Below are 24322 nucleotides of genomic sequence, written 5' to 3' on the forward strand. Positions count from 1 at the left end.
AGCAGGCAGCCCCTCCTCACCGTTCCTATGGAGATACCACGCTGAGGCTGAAGGGGGCTGACTGCTTGTCAGGGATCATTCACTGAGGACTGGCAAGTCACAGGCGAGCTGGCAGGTCTGGGTGGGCACGGGGACTGATCAGCAGCCAGGGGTGTGGAGGAGCTGCTGGCTGGGAGCAGAGGGAGAAGGTGGAGCAGGAGGAGGAGGAGAGGCAGCTGCAGCGTGGGGCTGGGAGGAGGTGCGAGCAGCAGTGACAAGCTGGCAGCCCAGACACTACTGCTGCTCCTCGGGCTGCTCCTGCTCTGCTGCCCTGCAACTTTACTCCAGCTCACACGCCGGGGGCACTGTACCCAGCAGACACACAGGGGCACGTCCCTGCAGATTGCTACACAAGGAGTACTACTAGGCTGCAGTGAAGCATGGCTGTGAGGTCCAGGAGACCCTGGATGAGTGTGGTAGTGGGATTAATCCTGGGATTTACTGCTGCCTCCTGGCTCATCGCCCCCAGAGTAGCTGAGATGAGCGAGAAGAAAAGAAGGTCCAATGTCTGCTCCTTTTACAGCCGAGAGAGGATCCAGACAGGGCAGCAGGGGGGCATGAGGAGGGATGACCCCTGGCATGGCAAAGATGTGGTGCCACACAGCACTCCAGCAGCTGGACCTGAAGAACAAGACCCCAAAAAGGAGAACACCAACAGCAGCAGGCATAGGGTTAACCACAATGGAAGTGGGGACTGGGGTCCACCAGAGGAGAGCCAGAGACATTTCCTTTATGTCGGAGTTATGACAGCCAAGAAATACCTGGATACTCGGGCAGTGGCAGCATACAGGACCTGGGCACCTTACATCCCAGGGAAAGTGGAGTTCTTCTCCAGCCAGGGCTCAGAGGAAATCCAGCTGCCAGAGCCGGTGCCAGTCATCTCCCTACCTGGGGTGGATGACTCTTACCCTCCTCAGAAGAAGTCCTTCATGATGATCAAGCACATGCATGACAAGTACCTGGATCAGTATGAGTGGTTCATGAGGGCAGATGACGATGTGTACATCAAAGGCAAGTACCTGGCAGCCAGCAGTGCCCCTGTCACATGGCATGGTACATACCAAGTGGTGCCCCAGATGTGCAGACACAAGAAAGCATCATCTCCCTCTTCTCAGGGCACATTACATGAGCAATGGAGTGAGGACTAGTTCAAGAGTTTGTGTCCAGTCTGATAGTCAGCCAGTGTGCATCAAGGGTTAATAATAGTGATACATAGCAATACAAGGACTTACCATACCAGATTATAAAATGATTGGGATTAGTCAGAACCCTATAACATGGAATGAACATGTATTAATAGAATTTTTAGGCTCTCATTCATTCACCATGAGGCACACTTACCAATCCTATTCGTAACATGTTAAACAAAATACAACATTGTTACATGTATGGGAGTCTTCATAGTTACTACATAAATTGTATCTGTGTGCCCCCTGACATAAGAAGGATTTACCATCTGCAGGACCCACCATGTTCCATAGGGTATTACATAATCCTACACACTTGCCTCGCTCTCCAGGCTCTTACATTTAGGTGGAAAAAATGTTGAAAATGTCTCTGTAAAATAATCCAGGCATCAACTTCCAAATATGCAGCACATCTATAACTGCGTTTTGTAGGCCAAGCCATAGTTAAAAATGTATGAAGAAGGAATTTTCCAGCGTAAGGAGTAATGTTAAAAGCAGAGTATTTAGTTAGTATAGCAGTGACAGGAACAAGTGATGCCTGAGGTCACACCACAAAGAGTCTGTATGCTGAGAGCGGCTGAGTCAAGGGAAAGAAAGTCTTGATTCATTGTTTCTTCCATCAGTCAGGGCAACACTTCAGTGCGACTTTTAATTGACCGGCCTCACTTCTTGTCTGGCAGGGTCATCGGCCAGTGAAATACCTTACCGCCAAACTGTACCTTATTTACTGACAGCCGGGATTATTTACTGACACATATTAATATTTGCATAACAGTTTCCAAAAGTAGTAACATATAGCCATAACTGGTAATAGGCTGTGGAATCAAGTGTTTAATAAAGACATCTCACACCAGTATACACTATATACAGAGAATCTCTGCGATTCTTGAGGATTACAATCTAACTTTCCTACCTGAAGTACTCACATACACTCGGGAACATTTCATTGGTGGCCATTCAACCCAAGACTATATATACAGCCTACTCATGACCCTACTCAAGTTTTGTGTTGTATGCAGCCCTAATATGGTACCTACAGAAGTGTATGAACCCATACTGTACCAATGTATGCCTCTGATTTTATATAGAGCTATATTAAGTCTTTTTCTATTGTGATAGAAATTGTGACATGCTTCATTACATCTGGTATTTCAGATATATTGTCTTCTGCAAGCATTGCTTCTGGAAGAGAATACCACTAATATGTGGTGTCTTATGAAGACACCATATAAAGGCACTTAATATATCTAAGACCTCATAGAATGGAACCATAGGGCTTGTTTGTTTCACCATAAGACTGTGTATAAAATGTTGCTTTGTATATATAACACCATAACATCATTTTAGAGAATCGGTTATATCCAGAGTGCCCAGAGGAAACTTGTTAATGTAGACGTAACAGAATTTTCACATGGATTTCAGCTGAAATTGATCACTGAGATCTGCGTGAAGTGCACGTTCCCAGCATGTCAATGGGGTCAGATGTATCATGAAATATCTGCTGCAGATTTTTGGTGCTACCTTGGAAAAAGTCCAAAAATAAGTGGAGCAACCCCATTAAATGGTACAAGGGCTAATCCAAGGCATTAAAATACATGTTAGAATTCTATATTCTGCAAACATAGCTATAAAGAAGTACGCCAGTAAGGTTTCTTTTTCTCCTTGTGTCAAAATGAGCTTGTGTTGTGTGTAATGTAATGTTACTGAATAACTTATTGACAACCCTATAGTAAAGATATAAGCTTCTCTAGGCTCATGTTCAATTGGGGAGGACAACATTTTTTTTCCTGGAGGACACACATAGGGAGCACACACAAATTCACATATTCTTGTGGTCAGGTTTGATCCAAAGACCCCAGTGCCAGTGGGTAGAGATAAGGGGTGCAATCGCTAAGTGGTCCCTGGAGCCTGATGGGGCCAAAACGGCCTATCTGCAACATAGGAAGACACCAGTATTACAGATAACACATGGTAAGTGAGGGTCCCATGACAAATAGCACTTTAGGGCCCAGGAGGTTACGCCTCTGGTCACTTGGCGTTTCTGTATGGGCGGGTTCACACCTGCGCCCGATCTCCGTTTTCATTCCGTCTTCTGCACACAGAAGACGGAAACCTGAAGACAGTGTCCGGCCGTGAGCGCCTGTGCGCGTTTTGTGCTCTCCACGACAAAACCGTTTTTTTTAACCAGACAGAAAGTCCTGCCTGTCCGACTTTGTGTCTGGTGAAAAAAAAACGTTTTGCCGCGGAGAGCACAAAACGCTCACAGGCGCTCACGGCCGGACACTTTCCAAACCCATTCATTTGAATGGGTTTGAAAAATGCCTGCAGGTTTCCATCTCCTGTCCAGTATCGGATAGGAAACGGAAACCTGCAAAACAGAGACGGGGCGCAGATGTGAACCCGCCCTTAGTTGTATCTGTTTTAAATATGTTATACATTACTGCATTTACTAAACACGTATACCATTCATATATATATATATATATATATATATATATATATATATATACTTTGTTCATGTCTTGCCACTCTTAAATCCTGCTGTTAGCAAGTTGCAGTGCGATTTAGATGTACACATTTATTACAAGTAAACCAGTTATTAGCATTGAATTACTGTGCAGTGGCTTAAAAAGGACCAACCCTGGTGCCCTTTGTGAGATCTCATTAGCACCCTGCTGGCAATTCACTGAGGGATTGAATAGGATGGTTCTTATGTAAACAGTTGTGTGTGTACTTATAGAAGGGAATGTCATAGTTTAAGTTCTACAGTCCCACTACTGTGTATTGCAGGTCTATAGGAAAGGAAAAAAATCATTAGCAGACCTGGCAGATAAAATAATAGTGTTATTGAGGTCTCCACAAATTTACAGAGACTTCTTACCCTAGCAAAGAAAAAATACCACAATACGACTCTCTGCACAAACTGTCCACACAACTAAAAGACTAACCCTTTAGCTTTTGTGCTGCACACTATTTGATGGTCAGTACAGTATTATCATCTCATTTTCATTAGAATATATCAAAATTTAGTGTATGTATGAGCATATATCAGCTTAGACCAAGAAGAAAGGGAAGTCTCCCTTAAACCAAAAGGGAGAGAGTTCCATTATAAATGTACAGTGACAGCCAGAGGTCCTGCAGAAACCATCAGTGAGATCTAAAGGTCTCCCAAAAACCAAGAATGCTAGCCAGAGCTCCCCCATAAACCATCAATACCTGGTGTTCCCCCACAGACCAAAAGTGGTAGGGAGAGTTCCATAGTTAAATATGGCAGGCAACATAAATAAAACTTCACAGTCAACCCTTATAATATTAAGTTTTCAGCCAAAACGTCCCCATAAACCAATATTGCCGGAGGTAATCCATAAATCTATGCAATTCAAGTGTTACCAGATGTTTTCACTATTTTTAGGGTGATCTTAGGCTTGGTTCATATCTGCATTCGGTATTCCATTCGGGGAGTCCGCTTGGGGACCCCCCGAACATAAAACCGAACGCATTGACCGAACGCAAGTGGTGAGCAATGAAAGCACACTGACCCAATAGACTATGATGGGGTCTGTGTGTTTTCAGCGCAGTGTCCGCATGAATCATGCAGAGAGAAAAGTACTTTATGAACTACTTTCTTCTCCGCATGATTTGTGTGCACACCGCACGGAAAACACACAGATCCCATTATAGTCTACGGGGTCCATGTGCTTTCATTGCTCACTGCTTTTTAATGCATTTGGTATTTCGCTTGGGGGGGGCCCAAACGGACTCCCCAAATGGAATACCGAACGCAGATGTGAACCAGGCCTAGAGAATAAACTGTGGGGTTCACATGAAGAATTGCAGTCAGTGAGATGTAAGATATAAATGGGTTTGTAGCTAAAACCAAGTGTTGTAGACAGATGTATAAAATCATAATGGATGAGTTTGTTTCAAACGCCTAATCTTAATATGTAAATGCAAATTAATTTGATTCAATTTTTATAGCACCTCATATGTTACTTGCTGCTTAGTACTCCAAGCTAATGTGGGATTTGTGGATCTTTGTTTAGGAGAAGCAGATAGAGAGTAAATCTGATTCATATGTATAAAACATTAGATAAGTATATTAGACATTTATATTATATATTTATTCTATCTATCTATCTATCTATCTATCTATCTATCTATCTCCTATCTATCTATCTATCTATCTATCTATCTGTCTGTCTGTCTGTCTGTCTGTCTGTCTGTCTATCTATCTATCTATCTATCTATCTATCTAAATGGAAAGGAAGAGAGTACCAGCAAAAAGAATGAAAATGTGTGCCAGCCCAAGGGAAGAGGCAACTTGCCCCAATTGGTATCAATCTAAAACATGCAACGCTCCAAGGATCCAAGTGAAAAAGTGAGGAGACTTTTATTGCCTCATATTAGCTGGTATGTGACAATAAAGTGCCCTCACTTTTCACCTTTATCATAGGAGTACGGCCTGTTTTTGATCTATCTATCTATCTATCTATCTATCTATCTATCTATCTATCTATCTCCTATCTATCTATCTATCTATCTATCTATCTATCTCCTATCTATTATCTATCTATCTCCTATCTATTTATCTATCTATCGATCTATCTATCTATCTATCTATCTATCTATCTATCTATCTCCTATCTATCTATCTATCTATCTATCTATCTATCTATCTCCTATCTATCTATCTATCTATCTATCTATCTATCTATCTCCTATCTATCTATCTATCTATCTATCTATCTCCTATCTATCTATCTATCTATCTATCTATCTATCTATCTATCTATCTAGCTATCTATCATCTATCTATCTATCTCCTATCTATCTATCTATCTATCTATCTATCTATCTATCCATCTATTTTCTCACTTCTTTCTTTATGGCCCGGAGTGCTTCCTCCCACTACCTATTTATTGATCATTCATCAGTTACGCCCATGTATTCATAGATACATTGGTGTTTCTGTAGCTCCTTTACAGGGGTTGTCTGGGACTCTATAGTGATGGCCTAGTCTTAGCATATAGTAGGTCATCACTATCAGATCTGTAGGAGTCACATATCTAGCACCCACCATGATCACCTGTCTGAACAGGCTGCAGTACTCTTGCAAGGGTTACTTTCTTTTCTCAGGCCAGTCACATCACATTTATTGGTTGTATAAGCTTTTTGCAGTTCAATCCCATTCAAGTAAATTGTATTGAACTGTAATACCAAGCACAGGAATGAGGCTATGGAAGGCACTCTGCTTGCGATATAGGGAAGAGGCCGCTGTGTCGTCTGAACAGTTTGGCTTTTTCAAACGGGTTGCTGGATGTCAGGCTCCCCTATCAGATTTGATGACCTATTCTGACTAGATCTATCCTTCTCACCATAGATACAGATTTTCATAACAATATTATGACAGGTTAATACACTTAAAGGGGTTTTAAAGATGACAGTAATAACCTATTCTGTACTGGGATTTCTGTACCAGTCCCATAGACTTTGAATGACATGGTGGTCTCCTCAGGTTTCTCCTCACTACACGAACACAGTGAGAACAGTGCCAACAGTGGTCCCCCAGACATTTGTAGCCTATCTGTGCAGGGCTGGGGCAAAAACAACGCCCCCATTGCTCTAAAGTGCTCATTTGCATATTGACACAAAGGTGTTCTTGCACAGCTGTCTGTGTCTATCTCAGAGCCTGTGGATTCAATATCAAATGTGGGAAAATCCTTTAAGGGTTAATGCAATGTAAGTCTCATTGTATAATGCAAGTTTCTGCCTTATGTCTCCTGTGTCAGTCAGTTTGGTGCGAGTTTTGTGGAGCGGTGATATAATTAATAGAGAATTACCTTTATCATCTTATGGTATTGTTCAGCACGTTCAGTATGCTCCTAACAGTGGAAGAAACCTAGTGATCGTCTTTAGACATGATTGTTACTGGATTTCACTTAACAGAAGCTCCAGCTTCCACGGAGTAGAGCAGAGACACCGGTAAATAAGGACAGACGCTCACTAGTTTCTAGATAAAATATCCCAAGAAGAATAGGCAGCCATGGCATCTACGTACATGGTAAATCATGCCTCTAATTAGCTTCATACAGCAATGCTTCTATGCGTGACAGAACTGTTAGTCTTATAAGACGTTTTCTTCTTTTCCTCTTCTTCTTCGTTTGCAGAAATAATTATTATAGCATCATTAGGCAGACATCATTAGCAGTTATGAATGAAATATACTGAACTGTTCAGGACTGCAGATGATATTACTACTTGGAGACAGGATGGGATTTAAAACCTTATCATTCTTCTTATGCGGTACCTGACGTTTTATCCTAGACTTCAATTGTATGTGGCAATGAGAAATGAAAGCTGGCATGTTCAATATGGGCAGCACATTGTAGAGCACGGGGCTTAGATAGATTTACGTATACCTTAAAGTTGTTTGTTATTATGTTCATACAACAGGGGATAAAGGTCAGAAGTCAGGAGAATGGGGTCCCAAAAATTGCTATGCACCCTCCTTGTGAATGAAGCAACAGTGGGCTTGCCTGCTCAGTGCTCCATTCATTTATATGGAGCTTCCCGGACAAATCTTTGGAAGCCCCTTAGAGATGAATGATGTGCCAGTTGGGCATGTGCACTGGCACTTCATTCACATGAAAGATGCAAGGGGACATGGGCCCACCATTTTCAAGGTTGGTGGGGGTCTTAAAAGTATATACACTCAAAGTCTACATTCCCTTCAAACAGTTGATCATTGGGGTCATGGATAGGATTGAATAGGTCATCAATATTACAGTCCTGGAAAACCCACTTAAAGCTACGGCCCCACACGATGATCCGCAGCAATAAAGTGCTGCGGAAAAAAACACGGCGGCAACGCATCACCATTCTTCCCACAGCGCTTTAAATGGAAGTTTGCAGAGTTTTCCTGATATAATTGACATGCTGGGATTTCCAAAAGCGTGCTGGAAATCACGACGTGCCCGCACTGCGGTTTTGCCGCAAAGTCGGCATGGGATTTGCTAGAAACCCATCTAATTTGCACTTACTGTAAAAAGCCGCGATTTTTCCGGCAGTGATTTTGCTGCAGGCAAATCGCCGCGTTTCCAACCCGTGGGGCACCGGCTTAACACTTTAGGATGGTTTCATATGTTTATGTTTGATCAGGATCCTATTAATATTATAAATGTGAAAGTTTGTGAGTTTGTGGGTTTGTGTATTTGGATGTTTGCATGTTCGGATGTTTGTTCCTCAATCACGGAAAAACCGCTCGACCGATTTGGCTGAAATTTTCCACAAACATAGTTAATACACCCGATTGCGCAATAGGCTACTTTTCGTCACAATAGCGCACATACGTTTCTGCCAGGACCCCCACAAAACCCAAACTCACACCACCATCTCTGCAATCTCACACACTTTGGACCATAGCAAGCCACAAAATTCCTATTACCCTCTACAGCCTCGCCCCTAACCCCACACAATCTCATATACATATACTTTACCACTTTACCCCTCACCTTAACGATACTCCAGGAGGCTCTCTTTAACGCTCCGGAGCAGCCATGTTTGCCGACCCCCACCGCTCTGACAATCCGCGACACCCCCCACCCATGTCAATACCCCTAGGCGGTCTAATAAATGCAAAAAAAAATTTAAAAAAGTTAAAAAAAATATAAAAAAAAAAATAAAAAGGATTAAAAATTCAAATCACCCCCTTCTCCCTAGAACACATATAAAAGTAGTTAAAAACTGTGAAACACATACATGTTAGGTATCCCCACGTCCGAAATCGCCCGCTCTACAAATCTCTACAAATATTTTTCCTGTTCGGTAAACGCCGTAGCGGGAAAAATGGTCAAAAGTGCCAAACCGCCATTTTTTCACTGTTTTCATTCTGATAAAAATTTGAATAAAAAGTGATCAAAGCAATAACATTTCCCGAAAATGGTAGAACTACAAAGTACACCCGAACCCGCAAAAAAAGACGCCCTATACATCCCCGTACACGCACGTATAAAAAAGTTATGGCTGTCGGAATATGGCGACTTTTCAAAAAAAAAATTTTAAACACAGTTTTGGATTTTTTTAAGGGGTCAAAATGTAAATAAAACCATATAAATTTGGTATCCCCGGAATCGTAACGAAACACAGAATACGGGGGACATGTCATTTTGGTTGCACAGTGAACGCCGTAAAACCAAAGCCCGTAAGAAAGTCGCAGAAATGCATTTTTACTTCAAATCCACCCCATTCTGAATTTTTTCCCTGCTTCCCAGTACATTATATAGAATAAATAATGGCGGCATCATGAAGAAAAATTTGTCCCAGGAAAAATTAAGACCTCGTATGGCTCTGGGAGCGGAGAAATAAAAAAGTTATGGGGTTTAGAAGGAGGGGAGTCAAAAACGAAAATCAAAAAAATGCCATCGGCGGGAAAGGGTTAACTTCAAATCCCTCTGTCCCAAAGTCACTATGTAAAGTTTCTCACAACACCGTATATATAGCAGCTCAAATACAAATTACCTTCAACACAAAAGTCTCACATATTCTCTGAATAACAGCAAAAACAAGATACAAAGTTACATTTCATATCCCATCCCTTATACACAGTACGAAAACCTTACCCGCGCCTGTATATACCCACTTCTACAATCACCGCAGACGAAGTCGCGGGTACCAGCTAGTATATTCATATTTCTGAAGCCAAAATCAGGTGTGGAAAGAAAAAAAAAGATATTTCTTCTCCTGTTTTGAATCCTCTTCGGGTTTTGGCTTCAAACTGCATCTGAAAACTTGAAAACATTCTGATCAAAGGTGGTTAGATGGAGGGGACTCCCTCTCTCACCTGATCACCACCCTCTTATCTTCACAGGCAGGGTATAATGGGAAGACATCAGAGGCACAATATACTGCAATAATACAAGTCATTTTGGGATTAAAAAAACATGTAAAAACATTCTGAAAAATCTTCAAAGAAATATATGAAGAGTAAAAAACTGTTCATGTATATCACATATAATGTAAAAATTAAACATAAATGGTATTTCCACATCCATAAAAGTTTGAACTGTTAAGGGGCAACACGGTGGCTCAGTGGTTAGCACTGCAGCTTTGCAGCACTGGAGTCCTGCACTCAAATCCTGCCAAAGACAACATCTGCAAGGAGTTTGTATGTTCTCCCCATGTTTGTGTGGATTTCCTGCCATACTCCAAAGACATACTGATAGGAAAAAATGTACATGTGAGCCCTATATGGGGCTCACAACCTACGTAAAAAAAGTTTGAACTATTAAAATATGATGTCATTTATTCCATACCGTGAAGAGAGCAGAAATACATAATGCCAGATATGATGTTTTGTGGTCATTACGAAATTATGCTAATAAAAACTACATTTTGCTCTTCCAAAAAATGAACTCTCAGGCAACTCTATCAATGCTAAAAATTTAAGTTGAGTTACAGAATATAATGATACAAATCTATCTATATTTATTTTATTTTAAAACATGTCAAACATAGCAACAACTAAAGAATTGAATATGGCCATAACCATCCTGACACCCAAAATTATGGTAACGGGTCAAGTTATGGCAATTTAGAAGATGGAGATGAAAAAAAAGAATAAAAAACTGATGCCATACTATATACTGTAGATTGATGATAATTAGAGATGAGCGAACAGTGTTCTATCGAACACATGTTCGATCGGATATCAGGGTGTTCGCCATGTTCGAATCGAATCGAACACCGCGTGGTAAAGTGCGCCAAAATTCGATTCCCCTCCCACCTTCCCTGGCGCCTTTTTTGCACCAATAACAGCGCAGGGGAGGTGGGACAGGAACTACGACACCGGGGGCATTGAAAAAAATTGGAAAAAGTCATTGGCTGCCGAAATCAGGTGACCTCCATTTTAGACGAATAGTGGATTTCAAATCCGGGTCATATGAGAATGTGAACTTTGTGACTATGAGACAGGGATAGCTGTACAGGCAGGGATAGCTAGGGATAACCTTTATTTAGGGGGGAATGTTATTAAAAATAACTTTTTGGGGCTCTATCGGGTGTGTAATTGTGATTTTTGTGAGATAAACTTTTTCCCATAGGGATGCATTGGCCAGCGCTGATTGGCCGAATTCCGTACTCTGGCCAATCAGCGCTGGCCAATGCATTCTATTAGCTTGATGAAGCAGAGTGTGCACAAGGGTTCAAGCGCACCCTCGGCTCTGATGTAGCAGAGCCGAGGCTGCACAAGGGTTCAAGCGCACCCTCGGCTCTGATGTAGGAGAGCCGAGGGTGCACTTGAACCCTTGTGCACCCTCAGCTCTGCTACATCAGAGCCGAGGGTGCGCTTGAACCCTTGTGCACACTCTGCTTCATCAAGCTAATAGAATGCATTGGCCAGCGCTGATTGGCCAATGTATTCTATTAGCCTGATGAAGTAGAGCTGAATGTGTGTGCTAAGCACACTCATTCAGCACTGCTTCATCACGCCAATACAATGCATTAGCCAGTGCTGATTGGCCAGAGTACGGAATTCGGCCAATCAGCGCTGGCCAATGCATTCTATTAGCCCGATGAAGTAGAGCTGAATGTGTGTGCTAAGCACACACATTCAGCACTGCTTCATCACGCCAATACAATGCATTAGCCAGTGCTGATTGGCCAGAGTACGGAACTCGACCAATCAGCGCTGGCTCTGCTGGAGGAGGCGGAGTCTAAGATCGCTCCACACCAGTCTCCATTCAGGTCCGACCTTAGACTCCGCCTCCTCCGGCAGAGCCAGCGCTGATTGGCCGAAGGCTGGCCAATGCATTCCTATGCGAATGCAGAGACTTAGCAGTGCTGAGTCAGTTTTGCTCAACTACACATCTGATGCACACTCGGCACTGCTACATCAGATGTAGCAATCTGATGTAGCAGAGCCGAGGGTGCACTAGAACCCCTGTGCAAACTCAGTTCACGCTAATAGAATGCATTGGCCAGCGCTGATTGGCCAATGCATTCTATTAGCCCGATGAAGTAGAGCTGAATGTGTGTGCTAAGCACACACATTCAGCACTGCTTCATCACGCCAATACAATGCATTAGCCAGTGCTGATTGGCCAGAGTACGGAATTCGGCCAATCAGCGCTGGCTCTGCTGGAGGAGGCGGAGTCTAAGGTCGGACCTGAATGGAGACTGGTGTGGAGCGATCTTAGACTCCGCCTCCTCCAGCAGAGCCAGCGCTGATTGGCCGAATTCCGTACTCTGGCCAATCAGCACTGGCTAATGCATTGTATTGGCGTGATGAAGCAGTGCTGAATGTGTGTGCTTAGCACACACATTCAGCTCTACTTCATCGGGCTAATAGAATGCATTGGCCAGTGCTGATTGGCCAGAGTACGGAATTCGGCCAATCAGCGCTGGCTCTGCTGGAGGAGGCGGAGTCTAAGGTCGGACCTGAATGGAGACTGGTGTGGAGCGATCTTAGACTCCGCCTCCTCCAGCAGAGCCAGCGCTGATTGGTCGAGTTCCGTACTCTGGCCAATCAGCACTGGCCAATGCATTTCTATGGGGAAAAGTTAGCTTGCGAAAATCGCAAACTGACAGGGATTTCCATGAAATAAAGTGACTTTTATGCCCCCAGACATGCTTCCCCTGCTGTCCCAGTGTCATTCCAGGGTGTTGGTATCATTTCCTGGGGTGTCATAGTGGACTTGGTGACCCTCCAGACACGAATTTGGGTTTCCCCCTTAACGAGTTTATGTTCCCCATAGACTATAATGGGGTTCGAAACCCATTCGAACACTCGAACAGTGAGCGGCTGTTCGAATCGAATTTCGAACCTCGAACATTTTAGTGTTCGCTCATCTCTAATGATAATGTTTTAGATGTCAAGAAATATTCCACATTGAATTGTTCAATGGGATATCTCTTTTTAGAATGATATCTTAGTGTGCAGTGATATTTTAGTGATAAATTGTTTAATGGCTGTAAAGAAAGACTCTAAATTGATCTGTCTGGTAGCGAGTAGGGCATGACATGTTTTCATCCAACTTTGCCAAACTTTAGTGATAACATGATTGAAATTGATTATCCTGTCCAGAAGCTAACAATGCCTTATTGTATGGTACCGGTCCCAGGAGAAAGCTCGAAATGTGGCTAATGGAGGGGAACAAGGCATTGCTACACTACAGCAGTTTTAAAGGTTGAAGTAAAATGGCTATTAAATTTAGAAAACAGGTATATTTTACATTTTAATATATAAACAGTACCTGTAAAGTACAGTAAAGGAGCTTATTAATGTATGGCAAGTGAAGATTTCTAATGCAAAGATTATCTCATACTTGTCAACTCAGCTGGATTTGTTACAACAGTCCAGTATAAAGACTCCTGTCCGGGCTATGCTAAGTCCCGCTCATCCAGATTATCCACTCTCCACACTTCTCAGATAGTCCAATTTAGAGTTTCATGAGCATGAATAATCTTAGTGAGCAGCAGAGATCCCAGGAAATCCAGGACGTCATGCTTGTAAGGTAGATAGAGGGTGGAAGTGAATGTACTGGTGAAGGATAAAGGGCGCTTTATCATAGTCGTACTGTACATAGCCAGTGCACCGCAGGTTGGGGGTAGCGAAGATAGAAGAGGATGAATAGCTGGATATTGGGAAAATTACATAAAATAGTGGCACATAGCACTGTAATTAGGCAATGGAAATAATTCCTGATATATCTTTATAAGGTTCACAGACAGATATAGCATTTATCTCAATCCATCGTAAATGCCTACATGTTATGCATACAGAGCAGGATTAATTAGGGATAGTTATATATAGTTTTGTGGGAAATGATTCAGTATAACATGTAATTCATTCATTAAATACTCACTCTGAGCTTAGGAGTCAAGTGGGCAGTCCTATTCAATGCTTGGCAGCCTTCCTGGTATATATTGGAATAGTACCATGAGTAGGACTGCTAACTAGATGAAAGGATCTTTCACTACCTCCTCCAACTCCAATTGGTCGCATCCTTCAATAGGTGCAGTTCTTCTGAGTTTGGCGCAGTTGAAGCTTTTTCTCTACTCCCCACTGTTCCTGAACAATCAGTGCAGTCAGTCTCAGCACCGATATGTTAATTAGGGTTTCTACTGTCAGGTGGGTGGTCCCTGGCTATCTCCTCCAGCCCAACACCAACCACCTGACAGTATAGAGTCTAATTAGCATATTGGTGCTGAAACTAACTGCGCTAATTGCTCAGGAATGGTGGAGGCTAGAGAAATTTTTTTTTTAACTGCATTAGAATCTGTGGGGTGATACCTATGGAGTTATACAAAGAACTGGTGGTGGTGGGACTTGTGATAGCTGTTATTTAAGCCAAGAATAAGCAGAAATTAAGATAAGGGTCACATTTGCACTCGGGGATTCCGTTCCTCTCTCCACATGAAAAATGCAGAGAGAAAAGTCGTGAAAGCAGCACTTTTCTCTCACATTTTTTCTGTGGAAACTGAGCGGAAACCACACAACCCCATTATAGTCTATGCGGTCCGCTGTTTTCCTAAGGTAACAGCTTTTTTATGCGGATTAGGTTTCCGATTGGGGTCCCCATGAGCAGATGTGAACCAGGCCTTACAAGTTCTTTTCAATTCTTTGCTTACATAACTATATATGAAACTTCTCAGTTCTTTCTGTTTTATAACTTGCTGCCCGCAGATCAAACTACATGTTCAATGTTAAGATCCACTGGTATGGTGACTAGTACTATTACCTTGTGTTTATTCTGATAATGTTCATTACATTTGCAGTGAATTTAGATCATGGTATTTTTACCCTAGAGAATGCGCAGGTTCAAGCACAAATGTAACTTGAAGCTCATGACCGCTGATGTAAAATGTGTGTAATTTAGAATAAAGCTATGTTTTATGTGGCAGAGGGACCTTTGGGGCCCCATCAGGGTCCAGAGCCTGGCAGTGACTCTACTGTCTCACCTTCTATAGCTATGCCCCTGGATTCAAGGTACATTTTCAGTGTAATAGTGGTGCACACTTTCTCAGACTTCAGTGAAAGTCCCAACAGTTTGACCATATGAGCAGGAATGTATTGACATTGCTCACTTACAGGTCAAAAAGTAATTTGATGGAGCAACCCAATAATAATTTTATAGAAACCTATTGATTAAGTACATTATTATATTGCAGAGCTAAAAATAGATCAATACAGTATTTTTGTGTAAGAAAAAACCTTTAGCTGTTAGAGGCGAATGATGTAGGACTCAATGCTGAAATGTGCACATGAGATCCTGTTCTGTCCTGTTCACTGAAGAACACTCATGTAGTGATCATCTGCTGTATAATGGAGCACCGGTGCACACTGTTAGATCGAGACAGATTTCATAGCTGAATCTGGAAAACATGGCAAATATGCTTTATTTTTTTCCTGTGCTTGCCATGACATCCGTCCTTCTGTGTACATATAGCATCAGTTCCCTTTGTCCTAAGAATTGATTTCTATGTTACTGACTCAGACGGATTGTTAAAAATAGAATATATAATAGGTAGAATGAAAGACTTGTTTGCACTTTTCAAAGATGTGTAAAGTGTAGACAGTAACGAATTACATTTGCTAATGAGAAAATTACCAACAATGCTTTAAGGCTAAATACACTTTCACAGCCTTTTTCATTACTTCAGTATTTCTAAAATTAAAAATAAAGCCAGTTTGCAATTCGTCTTTATTAACAATATTCAATTTTGTGTTTAAAATATAGAATATGTTTTTTTATGATAACCAGCTACAGAAGATCCCTACTTAGCCTGATCTAGCACTTAGACCGCTCCCCACCTCTAAACTACTTATTGGTAATGACTGTATACAGTATAAGGGGGATATAGAAAACGGGATGTCTACAGAACTAAACAGGGATCATTTGTAGTCTGTTACCATGAAAACGCAAATTTGCATAGAATCTGTAAATAAAAAGCAGAGGTATTTTTCACAATGAAGACTACTAAAAAATTACTTTATTTTTAATTTTAGATGCGATGAAGGAATAAAATGACTTACAAAATATCAGATATAGAGATGAGCGAACACTAAAATGTTCGAGGTTCGAAATTCGATTTCTCACTGTTTGAGTGTTCGAATGGGTTTCGAACCCCATTATAGTCTATGGGGAACATATACTCGTTAAGGGGGAAACCCAAATCCGTGTCTGGAGGGTCACCAAGTCCACTATGACACCCCAGGAAATGATACCAACACCCTGGAATGACACTGGGACAGCAGGGGAAGCATGTCTGGGGGCATAAAAGTCACTTTATTTCATGGAAATCCCTGTCAGTTTGCGATTTTCGCAAGCTAACTTTTCCCCATAGAAATGCATTGGCCAGGGCTGATTGGCCAGAGTACGGAACTCGACCAATCAGCGCTGGCTCTGCTGGAGGAGGCGGAGTCTAAGATCGCTCCACACCAGTCTCCATTCTGGTCCGGCCTTAGACTCCGCCTCCTCCAGCAGAGCCAGCGCTGATTGGCCGAATTCCGTACTCTGAGCCAAGGGTGCGAGGGTGCGCTTGAACCCTTGTGCAGCCTCGGCTCTGCTACATCAGAGCCGAGGGTGCGCTTGAACCCTTGTGCACACTCTGCTTCATCAAGCTAATAGAATGCATTGGCCAGCGCTGATTGAAGCAGAGCTGAATCTGTGTGCTTAGCTCAACTACTCCACCGGTGTAGTTGAGCTAAACACACACATTCAGCACTGCTTCATCACGCCAATACAATGCATTGGCCAGCACTGATTGGCCAGAGTACGGAATTCGGCCAATCAGCGCTGGCTCTGCTGGAGGAGGCGGAGTCTAAGGTCGGACCAGAATGGAGACTGGTGTGGAGCGATCTTAGACTCCGCCTCCTCCAGCAGAGCCAGCGCTGATTGGCCAAAGTACGGAATTCGGCCAATCAGCGCTGGCCAATGCATCCCTATGGGAAAAAGTTTATCTCACAAAAATCACAATTACACACCCGATAGAGCCCCAAAAAGTTATTTTTAATAACATTCCCCCCTAAATAAAGGTTATCCCTAGCTATCCCTGCCTGTACAGCTATCCCTGTCTCATAGTCACAAAGTTCACATTCTCATATGACCCGGATTTGAAATCCACTATTCGTCTAAAATGGAGGTCACCTGATTTCGGCAGCCAATGACTTTTTCCAATTTTTTTCAATGCCCCCGGTGTCGTAGTTCCTGTCCCACCTCCCCTGCGCTGTTATTGGTGCAAAAAAGGCGCCAGGGAAGGTGGGAGGGGAATCGAATTTTGGCGCACTTTACCACGCGGTGTTCGATTCGATTGGAACATGGCGAACACCCTGATATCCGATCGAACGTGTGTTCGATAGAACACTGTTCGCTCATCTCTAATCAGATATAGTAAAGGGAAGACAAAGTCTTTAAAGAGGACCTTTCATTTCCTCGCACACATGCGGTTTTATATACTGCTAGAAAGCTGACAGAGCACTGAATCCAGCACACTTTTGTCTTTCCCGTTATCGATATAGATGTAATTGCTGATAGCTCTTTACTGTCAGAAGGACATTCCTGACAGTCTAGCTGGGAACGCCCCTTCTGACAGTAGTGTCCGTAGCGCTATATTGTCAGAGAGGGTGTTCCTTACCGCCCAGTCATGATGCCAAGTAGTAAGGAACGCCCCCCCAGTACTAGTCTGTGGACTAACAGCACTGATATCTCTTCCCCCAGGGCACATAATGGGAAAGCCAACAGTGTGCTGAATTCAGCGCTCTGTCAGCTTTCTAGCGATATATAAAACTGCATGTGCCTGAGGACATGAAATGTCTTCTTTAAGTTGGAAAAAAAGAGACAATTATTAATAAAGGGAATGCTGGTCCTAGCAGTCCTTAGCAGTAGTTTGTTATAATACATCAAGGTTGGTTGGTCAAGCAGAGATCACCCACACGCCAAAATATATTTTGTGTGCCCTGTATGTGGAATGAAGTCAGTGGCCTTGGGAATGATGGGTTCCCTTACATGGCCAATCATGGATTTCTCAGAAGAATATGCCAAGTAATTACAGAACCTGTTAGTCTAAGTTCACATTCACCTTCATCAGTAGTACTAGTTTAATTAGGAAGAAAATTATATTTAAAAAGTCATTTAACTGCTGAACACAGTCATTGAGAATGCACATATATAGTGTGAATGAAACCATTTTATCTTGCCTGTGGAACCTGGCATATTGCTAACATGCAGACAACAAATATTTTCTTGTAGAAAAAGCACAAAATGAAACCATCTGCACCATATCAGATAAGGATGAGATCGATTCATGTGAGAGCAAATCAATGCGTTCTTTTATAAAATTGGAACGGTACAAAACTGGCAGAATCCCGTGTGCACAATGAATCCTTGAACAAATAACAATTTCCATCCACGTGACTTGGCAGCTTCACATAAGCAAGGCATGTCTGCAAATAAGGATTCTCGTAAATTAATGTATTAAGTGCAGAAACCTAATGTGGATTATTGCTGTAATGTGGAATACTTATTTATTGGCATGGATGTATAATTGCATATTGAGATGCACAGGATTGACTGAACAGCAAACCAAACATCGAGTTCTCATAGAATATTCCTAGAAATTATCTCTATAGCCGTAGTTTTGGTTAATGTCATTTCTGCTGCTTTCTGGTCATTTTTAATAAATGTTTTAGAATTTAAAGTGTGCACCCATTGATAGAACGACCTTTCATAAAGGAATAGTAGAGGTGAATATAAGAAACTTTGTAATATATCTGATTAAAGAAATATGTTTCCTTCTCCACTTATTTAGCTGCTCTGCTCCTCCAGACTATTTATTTGTATACACTATTCCACGATATATCCAGCAACACCTCCATAGTATAAAACTTAGCCTTTAATTAATAATCATCCAGGATAAAAGATATACATCCAGAGTAATTATTCAAAAAATGTCCATGATGACAAGTAAAAAATAGTCAGCGTCTGGCTGACGCGTTTCGGAGCACCAAAGAGGCTCCTTACTCATAGCATTCGGCCAATCAACGCTGGTTCTGAATCGAATCTTTACTGCGAATAGTGATAGTATTCGAATGAGTACGAGTACGGGGAAAGGAAGGGCCTGAACGCAGATGTGAACAGGGCCTTAGCACCAAAATCAAATACTACGTATAGACAGATGTGGAACTGTGTTTTAAAGAAAACAACCATCTCTCTGTTTGTAGACAGGCCTTTTACTACATGGTGTGTCCTTTCAGGTATCCCTTTAACCATTAACCCCTTCCCACAGCAGGTACTTTTCAACTTTTCTTATATTTATGGCCCCTTCAAGAGTACTATTAACTAATAAAAATTTGACACAATACACCTCTATAAGTATTTTTTCAACTAAAACATAAAAATATACAATTTGAGTCTACTTTAGAAATGACATTTGTAATGAGCATTCTTCATATATATACCCATTGGCGCAGTAACTTTTACAATTTTTAATCCTATACAGCTGTTTTGTGAAATTTTGTCAAAATGCTAAAGTGCAGGGCTTCATTTTCTATGCTGTAGCTTGTTGGTTTACCACCATTACTCAACATTTACTACAGTATTTATAGGCGTCTGTTGATAAAGATTCGGTCACGATATCTTTGATGCAGGTAATTTGGACCAGATTCCATTTAATGAAGTGGTAATGTTCTGTGTACTGCTTCTTGGTTTTTAAAGGATTCCATCTAAGTTTAATTCCTCCCCGCTGAGAGGCATATCAAGTCGAAATAGCGTTAAATTGGACTGTTTACAAGAGGCTCCGCAGTAATGATGGTTTTTTGAGCATTGATGTTTGATATGTATGTGAACTAATAGAAAGAACTGGACAGATTAATTGATGTTTCCGCTTTTTATTTCAGATCATAGAATTTTTATGTATTATGAACGAAAGTCATTTTTGCAGCAAAGTTAAGATATGTTTGACACATATTACAATGCACCCACAGATGTTCCAGCAGAGCAAGAATTAAGTTGAATGATAGCTCCATTTAGTATTAAGCATTTCACCATTATAAAGTTAAGAATACTAGCGCCTTTTTGTAGTAATTGGTTACCTTTTTGATGTGAAGTCAGCTTTCTCAGTATCCATCCACTCTTATATATTGATGCCTGCATGGTTTGCTCTGTATCTTGCTGGTCTAATGGCTGAGAACATTACGGTAGTGAAATGTTAAAATATTATATAAAGCCGGTCATTGTAGGAGGTCCTGATTGTATACTAATGGTCCATAATGTTAGTAACGCCCTGCAAACATACTATATGACCTTGACACATTGAGATTTGCAAAAAAAAAACACCTCACCAATTGTAATCAACAGTATTATCAGTTTTCAGATTTGCCAGTACAACAGGGACGAATGTGTCATTTGTCACAATGTGATGTCACTATTAGAGATGAGCGAACACTTCGGATCAGCCGATCCGAACAGCACGCACCCATAGAAATGAATGGAAGCACCTGTGACGCTGACTTTGCCGGCGGCCGGCCGGTGTCACAGGTGCTTCCATTCATTTCTATGGGTGCGTGCTGTTCAGATCAGCTGATCCGAACAGTGTTCGCTCATCTCTAGTCACTATGTGTTGTCTACAGGTTCCCCATATGACTAAAGCAGTGTTTCTCTTTTTTTTTGCTTGGGCCTCAAAAGTCAATCTGTTGTGATGCTGGGGCCTCAAAAAATAAAAATAAAAATACTAACCTAGAGTTCTACTAAAGCACAAGTAAAATTGGCAGCAACACCAAATACAAAATTATAACACAAATACAAAATATCACTGTCCTAGAGGAGCCATAAGCCACAGTGTAGCACAACATCTGACCCTATCTGTGCCAAGTAAATACCACCGCACAAAATACCTAGGCAGAAGCACCAAACACCACAGTACAGTATCACTGGTAGCAGCATTGTTACACCCCACACCCTTACCCTCTCCTAATCCAGGTACAGTCTCCTTCTTTCCACATCTTCTCCCCAAGTTTCCACCAAATCATTCCCTATTACCATACATCAGACACTGTCAGGCGCATCCCCACGACCATCACCACAGGAGAAGAACCTTCTGCCTCCAGTACCAGTCTATAATGCATCTGTCTCTAGATTAGAGCATTCAACCTACAGAATCCAGGTGAACTGCTCCCAGGTGAAGGACCTGTGGACTCTTGGTCATCAAGACTTATAATGCTTATCCTGTATAGGGGTTAGGGAATAAGGGAATCTTCCAATAGGGATAAGTGTCTGATCTCGAACCAATGGGATCCCATTGGTTTGTTCGACCAATGGGATCATCAACGATCTTAAAAACAGATATCCTCATGTACCCTATGTCAATGCATCAGACCACCACTCCATTCACCTCTGTGGAAATGACAACGCACTCCACTTTTCATGATAAACTATGTGTAACTGTACAGTATATTGGTCCTCAAAAAGTAATCTTTGTGTTCCTGCTTTAGCTAACAGTTAGCACTTTGTATTGACCATTATTTCTAAAACTTTGAGATGTTCAGAAGCAGCTCATACAGAATATATTCTCTACCATTGATCCCTGTCTCCAGTGTATCCAGTCGCTTGTCCTTATACCAGACAGACCAAATAAGGCCAACTGCTAGTATTTCAAATACTGAATTTCAGGTTTCAAGTCCAATATTTTTTCTTTAAATCCCTCCCAATCCATATTTCAACCTCTATTTGACCTTACAATGTCAACTTTGTTCCATTAGTACAATAATTATCGCATTCTCAATAACTGAAGGGTTGGGACTCGCGCGGTGACTGCAGATATGTTGTTCATCGTGTAACTGAACGTTCTGGACTTTATACAGGCGCTGTATAGCATTAGAGCTGCTCATACTGTACAGTTTATCCTTACTCCCAAATGAATGAAAAAAAGGTTTCTATAAAAGCTAATTTTTGCAGATCGTACCTAAGTGCTGCAGGATTCAGTGCTTTAGAGTCTCAACATTTTATGTAAGACACACATCATAAACTCCTTTTACATTGCTTTTGATATTCTGTCTGCTTCATTGATGTTTTAGCAAATTTTGCTATCCGCATGTCATCTTTCTTGATATTCCATTAGATGGTGAGTAGGAGATACATCAATATCAGATAGGCGGAATCATTTTTCATTATATTGTCCAGTCCTTTCAACAGTGTCAAATTAAAAGAGGTGTCTAAAAAAGTGCAATATTCCCACCAGATCTTCCAGAAATCCCCATGATCACTTAAGTGACTAAATAGGGCAGTTAATTCTATGTATTGCTTTAGTAGGAACTCAAGTCATAAGAGTACATTTCATATGCACTTAAAAGTAGAAAAGATCAAAGCTTGCTTTAATCTTACAGCATAATCATGAAAAAATACCCTTTCATCTAAGAAGATTCATCTTATAGTCGTTCCAGACCTTATGTCACTCACCAACATGTATTGGAATCTTTTAACTATAAAGGAATGAGATCGCTAACTTTGCAGAACTTTCTAAGTTTTATCATGGTGATAGGGGTTATCAAAGGAATACTAAAGCTTACCAGAGCATTCCCTGCACTAGTTAAGCTTATCTACCATTATACACCCAGGTCTCCCGAGCCCCATTTATTACCTCTGAGGAGGGCAGCTGGGGAGGACAGAACTCTCATTCCTGTTCATCCCCTGCTGATGCTCCAGCTATCACTCACATGACTGACTCCATTGTCTTCGATGGAACTTCAGTCTGAGTTGAGGGAAGTCGACGACACCAGTGAAAGTTGAAGCAGTTGCAGGGGAGAGGAGTGAGAGTTTGGACCTTCCCAGCCGCGCTCCTCAAATATAATGACAAAGGCTCCAAGGAGCCTCGATGTATGTCAGTAATAAAACCAGTGCAGGAAATGCAATGGTAAGATGTATTATTTCCCAGATAGCCACTTTAACTTATTACTTTTACTGTATTGATTGGAAATTGTCCTATCCATCATGAGTAACAGGCCATATGGATATGGGTTGTTCCATTTACATGTTGTTCCTAGCAGGGTCCTTAGATTATTTTAAAATGTTATTTTAATCTCATTTTGCTAGATTAGTGTCTACAATTCTAATATAACTTTTATGTCCCCATTTACTATACACATTCATAAAGGTAAAAAGGGTTCTCCCACTAACAGCACTTATTTCTTATCTATAGCCTAGGGAATAAGTGTCTCATCCTTGGAAGTCCAATTACTAGAACACTTAGTGTTCTTAAGAACAGCGATCCCAAGTCTCCCATGTAAGTTAAGCAATAATGCACATGTGGTTTATTCATGTCTGTGGGACTGAGAGAGAGCTGTGCTTGGCTACCTCCATCAGTCCAATATAGGTGAAGTGCCCATCTACAGGTAGTATTCCCAACTATATAGGAAATAGTGCCTCCTAACGGTAATAGTGCCCCCTCACATAGATACTATTGCCCTAATTGTCCCCCCCATAGATAATAGTCCCTCCATATCTAATAGTGTCATGATAGTGCCCCCAACATAAGTATTAGAGCCCCTTCCAACCCTACATACTGTCCAGGCCACACTACTGCTCCAGTGAAATCTACACTACATTTACAGAACTGATACAGGCTCTGCGTCTTTTTTATTGTTCTTCTGGTTCCCTGCCTCCTGTTGAATCGCTGATTCTGAGAGGAGGAAACAGGAGGACAGAAGAAGAGACACACAGCTGGACAACACACCAGCGCTGTGTATGAAGACAAGGTACAAATCAATACAGCAGGCAACAGTAGTGCGAGGCCCCATAGCTTGAGGGCCCAGTCACAAAATTAAGAAAAAAATGCATCACCAATAATTTTTTCAAATAGAATTTTTTCAAATTTTTCTACTTTTTTAATTTCTGCTTGTATATTTGTCAAATGTATTTTCTGTGCATTATTACATCTTGCTTCATCTATTAAGTTTATGAATATGTTTGAGTGAACTATAAGATGTTCACTATGCCTGTACAGTAAACTTTGATTTGGCCATCTCTTCCAGAATAAAATGCTCTTTCATGCTCAAAGTACATTTTTTTTGTCATTTTATATCCTAGCAGTGACAATACCTTTTGCAT

General features: G+C 41.5%; 1 protein-coding gene across 1 annotated transcript in view; it reads left to right on the forward strand.

The window, feature by feature from the left end:
• Nucleotides 1–260: 260 nt before the first annotated feature.
• Nucleotides 261–24322, forward strand: part of CHSY3 (chondroitin sulfate synthase 3) — a 288961-nt gene continuing 264899 nt past the window's right edge. The window contains exon 1 of the mRNA XM_075272297.1: nucleotides 261–1050. Within this exon, the coding sequence (XP_075128398.1) occupies nucleotides 420–1050 (631 nt within the window). The 5' untranslated portion in view covers nucleotides 261–419. The remainder of the gene's footprint in view (nucleotides 1051–24322) is intronic.

Source organism: Leptodactylus fuscus, chromosome 1 (genome assembly GCF_031893055.1).
Source record: "Leptodactylus fuscus isolate aLepFus1 chromosome 1, aLepFus1.hap2, whole genome shotgun sequence".
Classification (NCBI taxonomy): Eukaryota; Metazoa; Chordata; class Amphibia; order Anura; family Leptodactylidae; genus Leptodactylus; species Leptodactylus fuscus.